General features: G+C 32.0%; 1 protein-coding gene across 1 annotated transcript in view; it reads right to left on the minus strand.

The window, feature by feature from the left end:
- Positions 1–21,587, minus strand: part of LOC129231084 (glutamate receptor ionotropic, kainate 2-like) — a 102,272-nt gene that overhangs the window by 41,459 nt on the left and 39,226 nt on the right. Inside the window, exons 3-7 of the mRNA XM_054865330.1 lie at positions 18,663–18,914; positions 14,947–15,125; positions 6,640–6,693; positions 5,182–5,349; positions 4,209–4,361 (exon numbers count right to left, since the gene is read on the minus strand). Coding sequence (XP_054721305.1) covers positions 4,209–4,361; positions 5,182–5,349; positions 6,640–6,693; positions 14,947–15,125; positions 18,663–18,914 — 806 coding nt within the window. The remainder of the gene's footprint in view (positions 1–4,208; positions 4,362–5,181; positions 5,350–6,639; positions 6,694–14,946; positions 15,126–18,662; positions 18,915–21,587) is intronic.

Here is a 21,587-nt window from a genome sequence, read left to right on the forward strand (position 1 = left end):
TTACTTAATTGTCAGGTAAAGTCATCCAAGAAAATATTCTTAATTTGAGATTTATTATTTGTAAAGTATGGGATAAAAAGGTTTAAAGGGAAAGTTGCATAATAGTGACTATTTAAGAATATTACTAAATTAAGTTAGGAGTTAAAACGAGCGCTTTTACTACTTAAATAAAATTTGAACAAGCATCTGTGATAGAAAAATACCTATACATTTACTTTCATGTGAAATGATTTTAAATTCGTTTTACTGCACTAACTATGAGAAAAAAAAAATAAATAAAAATCAAGAAACTGTTCCTCTTTAATGAGAGCTTATATTAAAATCGACTTTTGAAGATGATTTACGATAAAATGGCGAAAAGCTATCTCTATAAACAGGAACATTGCTGCACATAATTATTTTACCAGTTTAAATGGATTTTTTTTGTTAGTTAATTGAATTTTTTATTTACACCAAAATAACAACTGGTGTGAATGAGAAATCTAGCCATAAAATGCATACTTTATTTCCATCATTTTGAGCAATTACTTTGAAAATATTATTTTTTTTTGTAACTAGTAATAAGTTTAAAGTGAAAGGAGAAAATGCTAGAAGAGAATACACATTTATAATACAGAGGAAGCAATAGCACTTGAGGATAAAAGAATAACTACACAATTAAGACATATAAAGAAGAAGGAGTAACGTAATGCACTACATGCGGAAACATCAACTCATATATTAAAACTTTTCAACCAAGTAACATGATTCCTGAAATTTATTTTCAATTATCCTTAGTAATATGACAGACAATACATAAAAATAAGATCTTGTGAAACACCACTAACAGAAAGTCCTTTTTTTTAAAATGAAGTTCACTGCAACAAAAACGATGTTTTCCCGAAAAGTTAGTATTTTTGCTCCTTTGAAAAAATATTTTATGTGTAAACGTATCGCATTACTACACTATAAGCTTAAAAAATGGCAGATGTAGCAAGTTTTGTGTAGTCAGTTCAGTCAAAAAAATAGACAAATACACAAAAAAATTATGATTCAATTTCAATAAATGTGAAACAAAACTTTGGTTCTACTTCAGGAAAATTGTCTTTTAAAACTAATAAGAATAAGAACTAAGAAGATGTGCTAAGGTAAATAAAATTAACTAAGTCGATATGACAAACCAGAATAGAAAGTGCATGATTAAAGTTAAACTTGTAGAAATCAGACGACGACATTACGAACCAACAACATGACTTATCACTTTTTTGTTTCGCGTAAAGAAATACTTAATCTCATTTATTTAAAATTCACTAAGCTACATCTATGGACAAACAATTTTAGTAGTTAATTACGTTTTGAACGCTAAACAGGACTAACTTTCAACTGGAGATCTCTTTAATTACATCTTAGTAAATTAAAATGCCTTTTAAATTGAAACTGACTCACTAACTTTAATACTGACAAATTAATTTAGATTACAAGATCAGACACACTGGGGAATAAAATATACACATTCAACTGAGCTTTTCAACATTACGTTAAAGAATCCTTTTAGAAATAACTAATTTTCATTTATTACATTCAGTTACAGAAGAGCTTAAAATGCGTCTAATAACAATTATATGATTTGAAGACTTTACAAATAACATTTTTACTAAATTCACGAGAAGCAAAGCTTATTTGTTACTATATTACTTAAGAAAAGCATATTGATAAAACTACTTTGGAATTCAGTGCTTATTCATTGCAAAAATTTACGAAAGTTTTTCAGATAAACCTTTTTAATGTAATAGAACAAAATTTATTTTGTTTGTAGCATGTCACTTATGAAAGAACACTTATTAGTTGAATTAAAATTTATCAATTAAAGCAGTTCCAATCTGATTTAATTTATATATTGTAAGAGACAGGGAATTTAACTTATTTTAGAGTGAACGAAATTCATTCATTAATACAAGGGTAAGTCAAAAATTACTTACACTTTTCGTTCTGCAACTTTATTAAACTAAGATAGGTGTATAACAGATAAATTATTTTTCGATATAGTCTCCACCTTTAGCAATGCACTTGGTCCAGCCAGCCACAAGCTTCCGTATGCCTTCCTGGTAGGAGGTTTTCGGTTGGTCATGGCGCCACTTTTGCACCGTCTTTTTTCCATGTCTGAGGAAAATCGACGACCTCTCAAAACTTCCTTCAGGGGTTCAAAGAGATAAAAGTCCGAGGGATCGAGATCTGGGCTGTAGGCAGGGTGTTTCGTGATGGACCGTGTGCGGCCGGCCTTTGTCTTGCAACAACAAAACTTTCTTCAAGAGTAGACCATGGTGTTTTTTTTAAACTCTGATTCAGCTTATTGGCCAACAAAAATCTGACCACTCTCGTTGCTCTACTTTGGTGCAATCTGATAGCCGAGCTGACATGCTTTAGTAGATAGATTACAACTGACGCGATGGGGATTAAATTCCGCACACGTGACCACACACGCACCAACTCAACGTATGCACATTGCACATGCCGCCGCCTCCTATCTTAGTTTAATAAAGTCGTAGAACGAGAAGTGTAGGTAATTTTTGACTTAACCTCTTACAATCTGAAATAGTTCCACTTTAAGAATTATCTCAAAAAGACCATCACCTAGAAAAGTCATGGATGTTTCTAATGTATTTAATTATTTCACGAGCTGAAGTGTCAAATACTGAATGTATGCATCTTATTCTTGTTTATGAATGAGACCCTGAAAAAGGAGGTTTTAAAGGGATTTTTTTTTCTAAAAAATTGTAAATCACACCTTTTTTCCTGAATAACAAGGCACAATTCTACACCTTTTCCATTTGGATATTGTTTAGAATCCTTCTCAAGGTAACGGCTACGGAATCCCTTAATCTCCTTCGCTTTAATTTTTTCCCCAAGAAAGATACTCTACTCTTTGACACCATGAAGGAACGCCACATATACTGAGATACAACGCTTTTGCATTTCTATAGAGCTGAACTAAATTTATTACTAAATTTCTAGTTCACATTTTCTTGCTGCCATTATTGCAGATAACAGTTTACAGCATATCTTGTAAATTACGCTCCTTGTGGGTTTTTTACGATTCTTTTTAAGTATGTTTTGTTACTTAAGTATGTTAAGTATGTTGTACAGAGCTGCAAAGCTACAATGTGTGATCTTATATATTAAAATCCGACCAATATCTGTCTATCTCATTTGAACTCTTCGAGAACGGCAGAGAATTGAGTGCCGAATCAAGTATCAAAAGAGTCGAAATTTTTGTATGATTATAGACAGCCCGGTTTCATCTTTGTACAACTTTAACTAGAGGATATATTTGGTAAAACTTCAATTCTCAGCTATGTTTTACCCTCTCCGGAATTGATAAAGCAGTTAGTTCTTTGCCAATAAGTCCTGTTTCGTAAGAAAAATGGATTAAGTAAGACTCGTTTGATGCGATGAATTAATGTTTTCATCTTTTCTTTTGAAGGAATGTAATTTACGTCTCAGAAACATCAATTAACATTCTTTTGTTAACTAAAACATCCGCAGGAGGCAAGAAGGGGGCAAAGTCTCCGAACGTCACTTCGGAGGAACGGAGGTGCCCGTTCTGGCAGCTAGGCCCAGGCTGCCGCCTTGGCAGCTGGTAAAACAAAAACTGCTGCTCGTTGTAACCAATCAGAAGCTTTGGTTGGTATTTCACAGCTAGGTGCTCAGATTAAATAATTCTCCTCATTATCTGCATTGATGAATCTGAGAAGGTTTTTAAAAATTACTTTCGCAGGCGGCAGTAAGGTTATATAAATGATTAAAATGGATGGTTGAGTCAACAGCAAGTCTACATTTTTCTACAAATTCTGTTCAGATTCAAAGCTGCTTTTTCTGGGTCAACTCGTGTAGAAATATGAATGTAAATGAAAAGAATGAGTCAGTTAGTGCTCAAAGGATACTATTTTTAGGGGGTGACAATCCAGGAAAGAAAGTGCTATGTGTACAAACAATGTTTTAAAAGGCATAGAGGAAATAATATAAACTTAAAACACAAGTCTCATTCTGATGGGGAAGGATCATGCTATTTTTTTCCTTAACATTTAAGAATCACTTTTGGTGCCAGAGATCAGTTACATGTGAACAGTTCAAGAGCTAGGAACCAGTTACAGTAAATGAGAATAAAATTTAACAGGAAATAAATAAGAAATAGCTTACGAATAACAGAAAATAAATAAGAAAAAACTCACAGGTTTCATGAAATTGATGATGCTGCTGCCGTCTAAGCCCCTAACAGCACTGTCACAGGTTACAGGAGGAAACTCAATGGTTTTACTAATATCCAAATCTTGGAGAGCTTTAGCGAAAAGTTGGACAGCGTCATACATTAATGCCGTTTCTGTCTAAAAAATTATAAATTACTTCAATTTATTACATTTATTTTATGATAGTGATGTTGAAATGATACTTCCTTGTGGTTGACTTTATGTAATTTTACAAAACAACTTTTACAGAAAATAAAAACGAAAATAAAAACGTAACATTTTCATATTTCCTAACATCATTAGTGATTAATTACTTTGGCAGAGCTCATTTATAAGCTAGAGAAAAATAACAATTGCTGTATTCCTGATTCGAACATAAAACTTCGTAAATTGTTAGGCTAATTTACACTGTAGATACATATTTGCCTCCTACTGATGGTTCAATTAAACTGGAAACAAGGTTAACTGTCTATTTTCTATTACTAGTAAACAAACTGGAAAAATTGTAAAGATACACTAGTACCAGCTGGCATTTTTCTACCAAACTTTTGATCTTCGATCAGTTAAATGACAAAAAAAAAAAAAAAAACCTTTCTAACTTTTTTTTTCATTTGAAATTAATATTCTTCTTTTAAAAAAATATTTGACATTTCGATGACTGAAATTATGCAGGGGCAAAAGAAAATTCTTTTTAATCATTCCAAACAAATTTACGCTTTTCTATTCAAAGCAGTAAAAAAGAGCAGTGAGAATTGGTTCACCAGAAAAAGTTATTTATATTATGAAAAATGTAATAACATCAATAGATTGAGAAACAAACTGATTTATCTGTATTTAAAGATCCAACCACCAGCTAAATGTGAGATATTTAATTTAACCTTTTAGAAACATTTAAATAATTTCTATATCAGAAACAAATTATTCTTAATGTTACATAAAAAGAACAAAACTGACTAACTCGTATAGTTTTGATAGGGAAGTCGAGCTTGCGTATGCTTGCTGTCCATTTAGTGTTAAGTTCCACTACCAGCCCTTGCAAATCAGCATTATTTTCATCCACTAAACGAAATCCAGTAATATTCGTTTTCCCATACTTAAAGTCTTCCATGTCAATGGTGTGCAAATCCTGAAACAAAAAGTATTTTAGGGTTATCAACTGTGTTGAAAGATTGGTTTTTTACTTTTGACATCAAAGTCGTCTTTTTTGTTGCGTTCCTAATAGTTTGACTTTTTCACTTTCTAAGACTGTTTCTGTTTATCATATGTAGGGGAATGTGGGGCAAAGTGAAATGGTGAAATATTTACTCTGTTTTCAGCGCCACTATCTAGTAATATTTTAACTACGTTGTAACACATGTAGTCTATTCCAGTCAAGAAAAAATTGCCTCTGAAAACCAAAGAATATAACAATGCAAGCAATTTTCAAAAATTTATAGTCATATTGTAATATTTTGTTGTAAGTCAAAAATTATTTTTGTTATTATTAAATGTTAATGTTCTTGTCATTAACATTTTAAATATATTCATTGAGACTTGCAAATAATTAGTGCAGTATTTATTTTTTCGCCTCGACTGTGTTTTGGTCGGGTGAACTTGTCTTCGTTTTTTAATGCACTGATGATGGCACTTGTATTTTAGAGTGCCGAAACAGCTGTTTGCTGGTTTTTTAACCTTTTTTCATTCTCAATTTGTACTTTATATACGTTGTCATATTTTATTCACTATGCAGTACAAAGTTTTCGACTACTTTTTATGTAATGATACCTACTGTCCACCTTTGAGAATTTGAGCTATGGCCTTGAGCAAGTCCATTTCTTTCAAGGGAGAGCAATCAGTAAGAAGAGGAATTGTTAGGCGCAGAGTTGGGCTACCATTTGCAAACTTTTTTATTGGCGAGAAAATCCTGCACGACTTGCTACTTCTTACCCCAATTACATTGTTCGCCAAATGGGCAATAACACTGCAAACTAAATCCGCAAGTTCAAGCCGGTTTTCCTCACCCCTATTTCAACAAATGGAATCGTTTAATTGGTCGGGCAGCGGAACTCAACTTGCCAGAGGTGGACAGTATGTCTTACAATATAATGTTCTGCATTTTAAAAGCTAAATGAAATAATTCTTTTTTTACAAGTGTTTTGAAATGGATTGATCTTAGTTTAACATTTTATTTTTTGTTTAAGGTCACTTTAAAGATTGTTGTAGATAATATCGAAAAAGTTAATTGAAAACAAAAAAAAAAAAAAAAAAAAAATCAATATGATGATAAAATACAAAAAAAAAAAAAAATGTTGATAATTATTTTCATTATTTACTTTTATTTATATCTACATAGTGATATTGTTAAAAAGTACATTGTAAACGAGTTCAGATTTTAAAAAAGAAAACGCACAAAATACCGTTAAATCATTATACTTACAAGTGAAGTAATGAGGTAATTGTGAGCTTCTGTCATCATTCCCACTTGTTGAGCCTGTTGAAATAAATTTCTCTTCGTTAGTGGAAACAATAATATTATTTTCGTCTTTCATGTCTTATTACCGAGAAAATATACTTTAAGTGTAGCGTGTTAAGTTACACGTACAGTAGAAACTCCATAAGTTGACCACCTAAGGGACTCTAATCAACTGGTTAACATACGGGGAGATGGTCAACACGTAGATTTAATTAACAAAACAAATATTTTAGCAGTATAACTTGACCATTGAGAGATGACGGTTGAACTGGAAACGGAAACATAACATTTCTTTTTGCAATAGGTAGGCTCAGCGAGAACGCGTAAGCAGTAAAGATTTTACTGCTCGCTCGATTTCTCTGACCCTAACTATGGCAAAATGAAACGGTTCTTTTCGGTTTTTAGTTCATCCGACATCTCTCCGTGGTCAAGCTATGCTTTTCGTGCAACACAATACACTATACGTATATAACTGATTTATGCTTTTCAGTCCGAAATCGAACAATTTTTTTGCTGTTATTTTACAAGTTTTGAAAGAATGAGTTTATCGTTTTCCGATTTTTCGTTTCACCTACAGAAGGCACTCTCTGACTTCTCGATAATTTTTTGCATACCTGAGCATTTTTCTGCTGCAAACAATTTAAGTTGCATCAGCGTATGCTTGACGTCTTCTTTTAGTGTCATCTCCGCTTTGATTTTGTCTTCACTTGGTACTCTTCATCATCAGCTTCCTGCAAATTTTGCTGGGCTGCGCTGCTGACATTAAAACCCTGAATCGTAGCTTAAGTAGCGACACGTCCGCCATCTTGGGGCTAAACGATGCTTTCTTCTATGTCTGCTATGGTGGAGTAGCGTGTTTTGCTTCTTAATTGTGGTTTCTTATTAACTCCACGTTAATTCACAATCAAGAAAACACTACATTCAAGAAGCAAAACACGCTATTTCACCGTAGTAGACACAGAGGAAAGCATCCTTTAGCCCCAAGATGGCGGACGTGTCGCTACTTAAGCTACGATCTAGGGCTTTAGCTGACATAACTGTCGCCTCAAGTATTTCTATTGGGGAAGGTTCCGCACAAGTTTGCAAATCGTTGTCCATTCTAATATGTTTTTCAAATATACCCCATTATGGCATAGGAGATGATGGTGATGCCTCAATATCTTGCTTTAGAGTCATGAGAAATTCGGCTTTCTTAAAGCACTTTTTAGTCCTGGAAGTTTGTTCGAAGTAGAACTGATCCGAAATGCAGCGTCCATACCATTGAGAGATGCAACTGATGATGTTGATACCGAAGATGGATCACATTCTTGCGCTTTCACAGAAAACCTACTTTTAAAATTGGGCAGAATACCTGATTGATGTCTTGATATGCAGCTGGATATTTTATGCTGAGTTCGGGGCCGGAAATTTGAGTGTCACATTTGTGAGATGATTCACCAACAGCCCTTACATTTTTGAACATACAACTTACAGCGGTGGTCACTATAGAGAAGTTGAACTCCACTGGAAATGTAAAATAATGACCGTTCAATTTAAGAAATTTCGGTCAATTTAGGGAAGTGGTCAGCTTTAGAGGTTTTACTGTAATTTCACTTTCCTAGCAAAGGTAAAATTCTGTCTGATAAAATTATAGAGGAAAAATAATATGACGTAGCAGTTTTTATGAAAAGCATCGCAGGGAACAATTGATCGCTTTCTGCTAAACGGTATTCACTATGTGGTAGTATTTATACCTACGCAGTTAGCATTTTAACAAAAGTAAAATAAGTGTCCTTTGAAATTCTTTCATATTATTAGCGATACCAAAAATATCAGTAATTGCTTCAATAAAATCTTAGCTTTTGTTAGGATTGTTTTCCAAAAATCGCTTTTTTTTTCTTTTTCAAAATGTACAGGGGTCATGGCTTTAAAAAAAGCTGGACCTTGAATTGAAATTTTACAGTATACAAATTATTATTATTTTTATAATAATCATCATTGCAAATATTGACGATAATTTTTATATATATAAAATGTAAATAGAAATCATGTAGGGGAAAATGAGGCTCATGTGAACACGAGGCACATGTGAACATGGTATGTTTTACTAAGATCACTTCAAGCCAAAAATCTGGAAAATTCTCAAATAAGGACAGTACCAGTTATAACTCTCGAACAAACATTTAGAGCAATGAGCCATTTTATCTTGGTTTTAGCAGGTGTTACAATAATTTTATCACTGTCTTCTTCACGCGAAAACATTTTTAAAACTAACTGCTAATCTAAATCTAATTATTACAAACCATTGTATAAACATTCAAGTAAAATTATGACAGTGTTTAAATTTTTTTATTAGATTAAAAATTCTTTATTTTTGCGAGTTAGCTCTAAAATAAATTAATTCTAAGGCAGATGACGAGGCACTTGGGAACACAACATCAAGGGACACAAGTGAACAGTTCCCGTAGCTTCTCTCCGTAATATTATTACCAGAGAAAGATATGGTAAGTGCTAAAAATTGTGTAAATATTTGTAATTAGCGTTTTCCTATGATCAATTTGTAAATTCATTTTTAATTGTAATAAATACTATTAAATATTTATTTATTTATGTTTATTATTTTTATTTTTAAATTTTTTTTTAATTAAATAGTTGAGAAATAATGTAGTGCTATATAATACTTACAGGAAATAAAAAGATTCACAATATTCTCATTTAATTAAAAACTGAAGTTCAAAATCATTTAAAAATACATTATCAAAAAATGTATGAAGCTTAAAAGCAAAATATACATAGAATAACATTTACATAAATAAAAAATTATTTGTATTATGCAGACATATAAGTTTTTTTCTAGTCTATTCAGTGATCAGAACAGGCTACGAGACTTTAGAATTTGACAGTGAGCAGTTATATATTCGGGGAAAAATATTTTCTTAGTGGAGCAATAACTGTACGGTTGAAATTGACGCAGTATAGATTACAAACCCTTCAACGTATTTGTTATTTGGGTAAATGATTCACATTGAAGAATTTTCTTTCAAAATAAAATGCTTCTCCTGCATTTTTACCTATGTTCATTCAGTGGCTCCCAAAAGTGTTCGTACACCTACGAATTTCAATGAAATAGGACCCTATCCATTGGTTAGAATTAATATTTCGGAATAGGTATTTAATTATAAGATCTATGATCAATTTTCAACAAAACTGCATGAATTTGTTTTTTAAATATTAAAACTTATTTATTTAAAAATCAAAAACCAAAAAGTGCCGAAAATTTTATCTCACAAAAGTCTTCGTACACTTTAAAAAATGTCTACATATTATTGAATAATCTAACTTTTTATTAATTTATTATTTAGTAGAATATCATGCAGTATCAAAAATACCTTTTAAACGTCTATGAATAGATTTCATTCTTCTTTCTTTCTTTTTTTTTTTTTGCGTAATTTCTGAATAAGTGTTCAACCACACTTCGAGTCTTATTGTTTTAGCACTATTTTCGTTTCAAACCCATATTTTCGTAATCTTGCCTCCAGATGTCTCTAAATGTGTTACATTAAGTTCAAATCTGGAGATTGAGGGGGTATTTTCTAAACTTTTTAGGACAATTTTCGAGGCACTAAACGCAAACATGGAAAACCGTGTGCTTCTTATCGTTATCTTGATGAAAAACAAAGTTGTTTCCGGTAACCAAATTTTTGGCTAAGAGTTTAAAATTGGTTTTTAAAATATTTAAATGAACAGCATGATTCATTATTTCATCAAAAAATTCCAAACTTCTAAGTCCTGATGCTGATATGCACCCTCACAAAAAAACACCTTTACCGTCCTGATTAACTGATCCAACTGAGTTCTTAAGATTAAGTTCCTAATTTTTCCTTCTATTTAGAATTTAACCAAAAATGTTGAATTTAGTTTTATTTGTGAGTAAGACGTAATTCCAAAACGTTTTTAGCTTATTTATCATTGATTTTGTGACGAAAAGTGTAAGCTTTCTGTTTTTCGCACGGCCAAAAACATTTCTGTGGGAAGAGGTCCCATTTAATGCAGCTAATCAGAGAACTTGGCGAACAATTTTAGGTGAAAATTAAATGTAAAAATTTTCATTTAACTCTACAGAAACTTTTACAGCACTCAAATGTGTACTTTTCATATTTTTTTTTACTGTAAATCTTCGATCACGCTTTGTCAACTTTGTCTGTTGACCTTTTCTTACCTTGTTTTTGATCCGATTCTTTTCTTTAAAGCATTTTATCCAGCACTTTACTATGAAATGGAATAAATTAACTAATTTAGAGACATTTCAAACCAATTTACCGCTACTGTGAGAAAAGAATTCGAATATCGAATGGTGTTTGTGGTTTTTTACGAATACCAGCCATTTTATAGTAATAAGTACAATATTAAGGAATAAATAAACAAAAACATATAGTCAAATTGCTTTTACGGTGCAACAGAATGCAAAAATAATAAAAAAAAAACTACATGTGATAATTTTAATCATGAATTTATTCGAAAATATTTGAGTGTACGATGACTTTTGTGGCGTATTATTTATCTGTCTCTTCGATTTTGACCCATTTCAAAAAGAAAATCCGTCAATAATTTGAAAAAACTACAGGGTTTTATTTAGAATGGCATAGGAATGATGTGAAAAAAATATTGGACTTCATATTCGAGTTCCGTTTTGCGTTATTTTGGTTTTACTAAAAAATTTCAAAGTGTGTGAACACTTTTGGGAGCCACTGTATGTGCTGCCAGGCGTTTTCACATCTGCCCCCTTTTAGGGGCACATGTGAGCAACTGTAGACGTTTTTTAAAAATACCATAAAGTATGGAAATATTTTTTAAAGAAATCCCCAAAAAAATCCATGATATTAAGAAAAGTTTATTCAATCATTGAGACACTTTTGCGTTGAGAAATTGAAAATATTTTTTGAAAAATAAAGAAATAAAAAAAAAAATGTTCAAATATGCCCTCTTTTCCCCTGCATTTTGCAAATATTCATTTTATGAAGCCAAATTTTTTTATTAACCAGTTTTTGTCTAAACAAATTACTGAAGCAGATTTTGCTGTTTATAAGACATAAAAGCATTCGTTTTTACATTTCGCTAGGAAAGAAAATAAATTCTTACAATCGTAACAATACAACTTCTAGAACTCAATCCAATTTGTCCATTTTTTATAATCCTGATCAATTTTCGCTCAGAAAAAAAAAATAAAATGTCGGATTACTTTTTTGTTAATCCTTGATCAGATTTTCTTTCGAAGTTAAATCCATTTCTTCCTCGGTGTCGAATTAAGATAAAAAATAAAGAAATAGCAGCGATCGGAAAAAAACCCTTCGACTACGGTTTCTTCCTTGAGAGAAATTCATAGAAGATGGTGAAAAATCTAGTTTTCTCATTGAAAATCTCAAATATATATATATATATATACCGAGAGCCACAAAATCTGAAATCTTAGGAGCCAGGAAAATTTTTTAATGCTCTAGACAAATTATTTTTCAGAGTTTACCGGAAAATTCAGTGTAACACGGCTTCTGAAAGATTCCTGTTCTGAAAAAAAAAAAACGACTCTGCAAGGTTTTTTTTTTTATTTATTTTTTTTAAGTCACCTGTTTCTTCATGAGTCATTTGGTGCTGGAATGCACCGGAACGCCGTTCCGATACTGCTTTTCTCGAAAAATGGATTGTCCATTCACGTAAGACTAGTCATGAGTCTGGGTTGAAAATTTTCCATTGCGGTTACCGTGTTGGAAAATTTGCCTATTTCCCCCCCCCCCCTAAATACATATAATTTTGACACTCGATTTTTATAAATCTACCCGTGTACAGTGAAACCTGTCTACAACAATTTACTGTTGGGACCTAAAAAAATATTGTTGCAGACAGGTTATCGTCATAGACAGTTTGATTATTTATGCTGACATTTTGCTGGGACCATGTAAAATATCGTTATTGACAGTATTGTTATACACAGGTTTCACTGTATATATAGTTTTCTCTTGCTTCAACACAATGAAGAAGTGACCGTTTCAATCTTTGAATAATGTTATGACTGTTTAAAGTTTTGCATTTTTCAATGCAACTCTTTGTAAGTAAAATTCATGAATTATTTTAACTTACACTAAAAACATAGTGTCAATATATAATTAAGAAACTCTTTTTTTTTTTAAGAATGGTTCTGAACAGATTCGTTAATAAGTTATACTTAATTTTTTTCATAAAGGTTTCATGATAAATTTATTTAACAAATTACAACTGCGTCAACTCTAGCTACAGCTCAGAAAAGTAAAATGTGTTTAAATACATTTAGTTCTTTATTAACAAGTTGACTACTTTTTATTAACTTAAATAGTATACCTTGTTCTATCTACTACGACATTTTTCAGATGTTTTTTCTCACATCTTTTTATGTGTGGGGGAACGAACACATTTCTCAATTTATGTAGCACTTATTCAGTAGGCATTGGAACATGTATGACTTTCATACCGGAAAATTACGACATGTTTTAGATATTTTCTCGTTACATCTTTTCATGTGTGCGGGAACACATTCCTCAACTTATAAAACGCTCATCGAGTAGGCATGAGAAAATGTATGACTTTCATACCTGAAACTGTTTACTTGTACACATATCGGTTTATTCGTAGCAGCAATTCCACTAAAATAGGACTGTTCCTTGAAGAAAGAAGACTTACCTTTATTGCTTGACATGTCTACCTGATCATTCCTTGTAATATTGCTTGGACAAGTTTTCATTTCTCTCCTCGTTGCTGCAAATGTAATTACTTACCTGGGAATACTTGAGCTCAGGAATCACAAAGAAACTATTCTTGCAGATATTTGAATCAGGCAAAGACCTCTCTTTGGGGGTGGGGAAATGGGAATTTGAGTTCAATACTTTTGTAAATAAGCTTAGTACCTTTGCATAAAATCCCTTTTTTGGTTTTAAAAAAAAATCAGGGAATTTAAACAAAAAAAAAAAAAAAAAAAACGTATTCCTTGAATCTGAAGCCACTTTTCCAGTATAATCTGAGAGAGTTTTATACAAATAAGCCATTGCTACTTAACAGAAGACTGAAGAAAAGATTTTTATTGAACCAAAAATTTAACTAACTTCAAATACAATCTTCATTGCGATATTTGCTTTTCATTCCACTTTACTGAACAGATATTAATGTAAATTATTCTACATGCTTGATATAAAGCCTTACAAGTTCAATGAATAATTTCGAAAATATAATGTTAACTTAACGTCAATTAAATATTGTGTATGTATGTACTATTCAATGGGAAACGGTACTTTAACTAATAACTTATTCCCGCTTGAAATCAGATAAAAAGCGTAGCAGGTAAAAATATTTTTTCTATCTTTAAGTAAATAAAAATAACATCGATATTATCATGTTATAATTACAGTTTCTCTGAAAAATATTTCTTTTTTTTCCTCAAAAAAATCCCAAAACTAAGCTATAAAAGTTACTAAAAGCTTAGATTAATTTGAAAATTAAATAAAATAAACTTAGGACTGACTGCAAAATAATACTTTCACAAATTAAATAAATTGATGAATTTTGTACAAACGTTCCTATTGCTTACGCAATGTGAGGAAAATATAAATTATACAAAAGTGTTAATGAATACTGAATTTTTTATTAAACGAAATTAATTACAGAAATTGATGTCACACTGAATTTTTCGGGCTGTTTGAAGGGGTGATGTTTTGTTTGTGAGAAATACGTATTATGCACACGCTTTTAATTGAGAAAATGTTATGTAAAGTACGCTATACAGAACCCCAGAAAATAATTTTAATAATGATGTATTTAACAAAGTTCATTAATAAATTCAGTTGCGCATTAAAAAAATATGTTAACAAGTCGATGAGCCTCTAGTGTTATCTTGCATACTGGGTTAAAGAATACAGCTAATAGTTTATGAAACTAATGTCAGATCATATATGAGAAGAATGTGCTGCCTCCTCGCATTTTATCTGTGAGCTGACTATAAACTGATTTTCAATGTGCATACAAGTCAACTATATACCCTGAAAGCTCAGTATCAACTTATAAAGGACACTAATGTAGCGCAATCGGCATGCTGATAAAGCCAAAATTAGTCACTAAGTTTGAAAAGAGGTACGTATTTTTGTGGCGAAAAGCCTTTATGTGTGTGTGTGTTTAAACTAGCCACGATATTTCTAAGGTCGATTTCAGCTGATTTTTCAGTTTGTCAAGTACATAAGATAGGGGGGGGGGGAAATGTATTGAAATGATACGCACGTGTTTGAGGACTGTGCGTAGTGAATCTCTTTTTACATCTAGCACAATCCGTGATTCTCCAGCTGATTTTATCCTCCAGAAGATATCTCTGTAGGCTTGCGTAGGGCGAAACTGGTAGAGTTGTACCCTCCAGTCATTCATTTGGGCTTCTTTGAGAAAATCTTGAAGACGAATAACACCTACATGAATGAAAATTTCTTAATTAAGCCTAAAGTTAATCAATGTATGACGCAGAGATCAATAAGCATACATGAAGATTCGACAATGATTGCGTAAGTAGGCGCCTTAACCCTGGCTTGTTGGAGCTGATTGTCTATTAGTAAAGTAGGACAGACTGATCAGTGAATGAACCCTTAAGCACTATTTCACTTTCAGAAATCAATAATATCTTTAAAACCAGTATTTAGAACACAACATTAAAAATATTTTTATTGGTGTGTGTAAATTAATAAAAGAGCGATTTTTTATTTTTCTGCTTCCCGTTTTTGGCTAAAGGGGGAAGGGGCGGGAGTTAAAGTAAAACGAGTGCAGCAACTGGTAGAATGGACACATCTAACCAGTGGACAGAAGCAAAGTTTTACAACCGTTTTTCTTTTGGAATTGTATAGAAGGAAATTTTAACTTCCGCCTCAAAGACTTGGACCCTGACTATGAAGGAGGAGAACCCTTTGGGTACCTTTAAAAAAAGCAGAATCCTAAGAAGCATCTTTGGGTAACTTCTCGAAAATGGAGTTTGACACAATAATGAACTGTACAAATTATTTAAGCAACCTGATGTTGTCCAAAGTATTAAGATTAGTCGTCTGAATCGGGTCGGCCAAGTTACCTGCTTTGATAATACCAGCATTCGAAAGAAAATTTCAATGGCCAAACCATATTGTATAAGAAAATGTGAAAGGCCATAGCTGCGCTAGGTTGATACTGTGGAAGAGGATTGTATTGTCCTTAGGACGAAGAATTTTAAGCAGCGAGCAGAAAATATGTTGGTCCAGTATACTCTTAACACTACGCAAATGCACAACGTGGTGGGAACTGCATCACATAAAATAGGGAAGGAAAACTTGCTCTTCTGCGAACCGTAAGAAGAAAACTTGTTCATTTTCGACCGGAGCACAAGAACTAGACATTCTTTAGTTATAAACAATGTAATTCTGATGAAGCACTTTCAATTGCATCTGACAAATGGAATGAAAAACAACTCATTGAACTACCACAAAACCATGGTCGTACAGTTGAAAGTTCTTGGGAAATTTCAGAAAATATTGAATGTATTTTTAAAAAATGGGAAGATTCCTTTCAGATTCAGATCATAAAGTCTGGCTAATTTACTCAAATTTTTAACATGTATTTTGAATCACAGATCCCGAAAGTACATCACAGTCACACTTTTTCCCCTGTAGTTTTGAGTTTTTAAAATAGCTCCACATTTAAGAACATAGATACTTAAATATGCTTAGCGTAGGATCTAAAATGTACAAGCAGATCAATATTTTTCATTTATTCTTTTCCTTTAAAGATCAGTTCCTTATTTTTTAGTTTTAACAAAGAGTACTAAGCATAAAAGGGTGGAAATTTTAATAATACATGATATCAGGTTTTATAATCATAAATGTAATAATTTTGTTACAGAACAAACCTCACTGTAATTTCTTGCTTACTGTTCTAATTTCTAAAATTTGACCTCTGAAAAATTAATATTGCTAAAGGGATAAAAACATGGCTTTTTGACTTGTATGTGACTGATTAATTTCTGTAAAAATAACAATAAACAACTTAAAACATAAAACACATGCCAGCAACTGGTAAAAATTATGAACAAATACAAGTGTCACGTTTGATTTTTAATGATTTTTTTTTATTTCGCAATAACCATGGTCAAAAAACCGAAAAATGATAATCGGTCTTTCAGTACGAGAAATAATAAGCTATGAAAATGATTGGGAACGTTTGCTTTCAATCTTGAATAACAGTAAAATTACCAACGCGTAATTTAGAAAACTGCATACGTTATAAAACATCATTTATTTCAAAATCAAAGGTGTTTTAAAAACACATTAGTTATAACTGTCATCAAAGATATTGAAAGCAATTAATGATCAAATGAGAAATTCTGAAAGCACTTAGGAACGAATAACAGTAAAAAAAGGACGTATAAAAGAGGTACAGAAAAAGCACTCTACTAAACAAACTGAAAACACACACGCAAAAAAAGTAAACAAATCTAAGAAACTTATAAAAGAACAAAGGAACGGGATGAGAAACAGATGCAGAGCCTGTCCAAAGGGCTAAATTTAGGCCACCTGATTGTTGTGTTCCAGCTGATATTAGATTACATAGTACATAAGTTTTGTGAATGGTGTTCTTTAGACAGCGAAAACAACAGCACACATAAGTGCATAAGTTAATTTTTAAGTGAAAATGTATGGAAACTACACTGAGAGTAAGGTAAATGATAAAATATTTTTGTTCCTACTTACACTAAGGCTACATTGTGTGTCAATTGCGTGCAGTTTTTTTTTTTTTAATTTAGAGACACACGCACACTAAGGTAGTTAGTAAACTTGGAAAATAAAATCTTTTCAAAAGAGGACAATAAAATGTATTGAACCAATTTCATATTTTCCTTTTTAAGGGAAAGGAAAAAAAAAAGAAAATAGTGACTGTACCCGAAATGGTTCTTAGATATTAATAAATGAAGCCTGCTCTGAGAACTTAACAACAAAATCAAAACGTATTTTAAAATAAAGGATACGTCTTCTTTTGGTGCATGCTATCAAAAATTAGACCAAACTTCGAGTAAGGTTCGAAATAAAAACCAAAAACGTCTTTCAAGTACAAAATATATCTCTAGTATTCTTAGCAGGAAAGAAATGAAGTTGTTTTTCATTAGTGAAGCTAAAGAATAGCTCTTGAGTGGTAAAGCATGTCAGTAACATTAATACATAGCAGAGCATGCGTTCAGAAGTGATTGATGGACAACAAGGATAATGGTCTGGAGATTACCAGAAGATTAGATTCTGGCGAAAGGAGAGATGATTAATATAAGACAAGCGAGAACTAAGTAGTACTTTGGTCGAAATTTATAAGCTACTCAAGAAATCCATTTGCTTATTCATTGTATGATAATATTAGGAATCTTTCAGGGTCTTTCTATGCCTGTTCTCTACCTGTTTTAAAGACTCTTGAAAGTAAGATATTTTGGTGGCTTATTTGATTTTTTTATATTAATATTTAAGATATTATGGGCATTAGAGAGATAAATTATGATATTAAATCTTCTTTTAGCTATTTAGCAACGGGTGAGTTAAAATTAATTCTGATTTATTAATCGAGAGAAATCATCAACTTAAAGGGAATTTTGGAATAGTAGGAAAAATGGAATACTGAGGTTCAGCTATCACTCGGGAACGACAATATACTTTAAAAAGGCTCTATATAATTAAATATGGGGATAGTTGAGTACCTGTTATCGTAACTACATGTTATCGTTGAACTCACAACTTCTGTGGTGGTAAATTTTTTGCACTGATGAAGAGGCCCCATCGTAGCCTCGAAATAGTTATGCTGTATTTTCTTGACAATTTGTGCTTTATTTACGTTGTTTTTTCACTTTACATATATTGTAGCACAAAGCTTATTTGCACCGTTTTCATTCACATAAGCATTTGTTTTCAGTACAACAAATGTGAGAGATCTATATAAGTGAAGCAAATAACCTTCGTGTTCGTCGTATACTAGCGAAAAGCTGCGCCATCCCCAGATCTTGACAAGATCGACGTATGCTTGGCTAAGGATTGAAGGCCTTGGAAATAGATTGATGGACATGTCAGCGCGTTGCAGTTGGAAGTCCCATCTCGTCTCGACATGGGGGATGTCGATGGCATCGCAGATGGACTGAACGTGCATGCTCGTGACGTCGGATTGCGGGCCGAAGATGCCTGCAATTCCTGTTTGGAGGAGTGAACACACTGTAAGAAAAAAACAAAAGAATCAATCATTTAACTATAAGTTATAAACAAGAAGAATTGCATTAAAAAATATATTTTTTAAATGCAATTGCTGCAGGGAGAAGCAAAGTGATGCAAGCGGACTTTATAAAGTTTCTTATGAAACGCGTTTAAAGTCTAGGTCTTACGTAGATTTGCATTGAAATTTTTTTTCCAAAATCATGCTATATAGCAGCACTCACCAGAACTACTAGTACCATCTCTTGCCCCAAAGCAGAGGAGAGGTTCCCATGTTACTTGTACTATGCATATCCGAAATTATAATTTTGGTACTTACATTCCTTTGTTTCTCACTACCTTAATTTGGAAGAGACAGCTTTTAGAAATACTTTTACATGCCACAAACAATAACTAAAATACAGTTCTAAAGTATTCTAGTTTTGGCCTTGTAGAGCGAAGTAGTTTTAGCGTTAAATACTTTTGTGTATCTAAGCACTGTATGAGTTTGCTCTTGTATAAACATTCTTCAAACAGTGTAGTACAATATTTGTCGAAAAGATGGTAGGAGTCTTCTCAAACTTCTCTCAGCAGTGCCAATAAAAGCCTTCCCTTAAGTCATAAAGATGCTTACATGAAATTTTGCTAATTCAAAACACACTAAAAACTAAAAATTGATTGAAGCAAAGAGTGATTTACCCCTTCCCCCCTTGTACCGTGGTTTTCTTGATAACTATCTATTCGCCCCTCGTAGCTCTATCCTTTGGGGTTAAAATGAGCTCCATCATTGCTTTTTATTTTCAATAAGATAGTTCTGTAAAGCTGTTATAAATGTATGCATTATAAAATATTAAAGTAAAATTAATCACTGATGAAACATTAGTATTCCTATCTTGAAACAGTTAAAACGCCGTCATATTTTCAAACATTTATAAAAGTGAATTTTGATGCCTGTTATAACTTTCTGACAACACAATGCAATACTTTTTGGGTTTTTTTTTTTAATTTAAAAATTACTGAGAAACATTTTTCTGCGCTCTATAAAAATAAGTAGGTAAAATGTACTTAGGCGTTCATGTAATGAATCGGAAAAAATGGTCATTTTGATGACATTGGTACTTAGTGTTTTAAATATGAAACATGAAGAATTTGATTATATACATGTATATGCTACAGTATAGGGGGGTCAGCTGGGGGTAAAATGAACAATCTATCAATTAAAAAAAAAACAGGTAGTAACTTCCAAACTTATTGTTTCATTGCTATGTTGATTATTTTCAAGGTTATTCGTATTTGTTTACTACCTTTTTTATTTGTCAACTTCTTTTAAAGAATAAAGATAAAATTTCTGATTTTATGTTTAACTCTGCTTATGAAACTATAAAGTTTACAATTGAGGCAGTGAGAAGCAAAGGGACGTAAGTGGCAAAATTAAAAATTTGGAGATAACCAGAATACATGGTAGGTGAACCTGTCCTCTGTCTTGGGGCAGGAGATGGCACTAGTAGCCCTGGTAGTTGCTGCTACACAGCATGACTTAGAAAAAAAATTTTAATGAAAGCCTACCAAGGATGTTAACTTTAAACGCGTTTTGCTCAAAACGTGAAAATGTCCACTTGCATCTCTTTACTTCTCACTGCCTCAGTTGTGCGTTACATTTTTCAGGGAAAATTCCAACTAATTTCGATATACATATGCTTTTAAGCAATTTTATCATTTTCTCTACTTTTCTCTTCTTAAAAAAATAAAAACAGACGACTCACGCAGTAGACATGCCTCTTCCAGCCACTAGCAGTCATTACCAGCCACTAGCAGTCAGTTAAACGAAATTTTCCTTTAACAATTTGAAAAGAATATGAGAATATCTAAATATGTGTTCATATTAGCCCACACTATGAAGCAAAAGGAACATAATAACAAGCCTTAGAGAAGAAATGACTGAACAGAGTTTTAATCAAAAAGAAGTAAATAAAAAATTGTAGCTATTCTCTATTAGTGTAAAGCTAAATATCCGTCAAAAAGAAAAAAAAATCAAGTATTTTAAGTCATTTTAGAAGCGTAGGTTAGCAAAGTTAAAAATAGTTAAATTTATGATCATTTTACCCGTCTGATCCTAGTGAATGAAGTCGAATTTTTTTATAGAAGTTTAGATAACATACGTTAGGTAAAGCGAAGGAGCAAACAGGTGTTTGAAACCTACTTGTCCCTATTACGTTATTTGTACTAGGAGGTTTAATGCATTCCTTTATGTCAAAATATTGAAAAATTATAATTTTATTTCCTCATACATTACAATATTAGTAAACACATGAAATCATACCATCAACAGAACTTCTGTATTTAAAGTAACTTTCTAATGAAATTTGTGAAGTGAAAAAGATAAGTCAGCATTAACTGACTTATACTATGTCAGAATGTGAACTCCTTATGAATTGAGTGCTTGTATGTTTGTGTGTGTATATTATATATGTACTATACCCTTCGAAGTAATCTTTTACTTATAATTTTAAAAGAACTTCTAAAATTTCATGCCAGATGAGTCAAATCTGTCGTACGTACTTGAAGCAAGCAAAAAAAAAAAAAAAAAAAGAGAGAATGTTTTAGAATTAAGTATTTTAAGTACTTTCTATTCTGAAAACTTTTCACTTTTAATATCTAACTTCTAAACGTGTTGCATCATCTCCACCACACTAGGCA

This window comes from Uloborus diversus, chromosome 10 (genome assembly GCF_026930045.1).
Source record: "Uloborus diversus isolate 005 chromosome 10, Udiv.v.3.1, whole genome shotgun sequence".
NCBI classification, from domain to species: Eukaryota; Metazoa; Arthropoda; class Arachnida; order Araneae; family Uloboridae; genus Uloborus; species Uloborus diversus.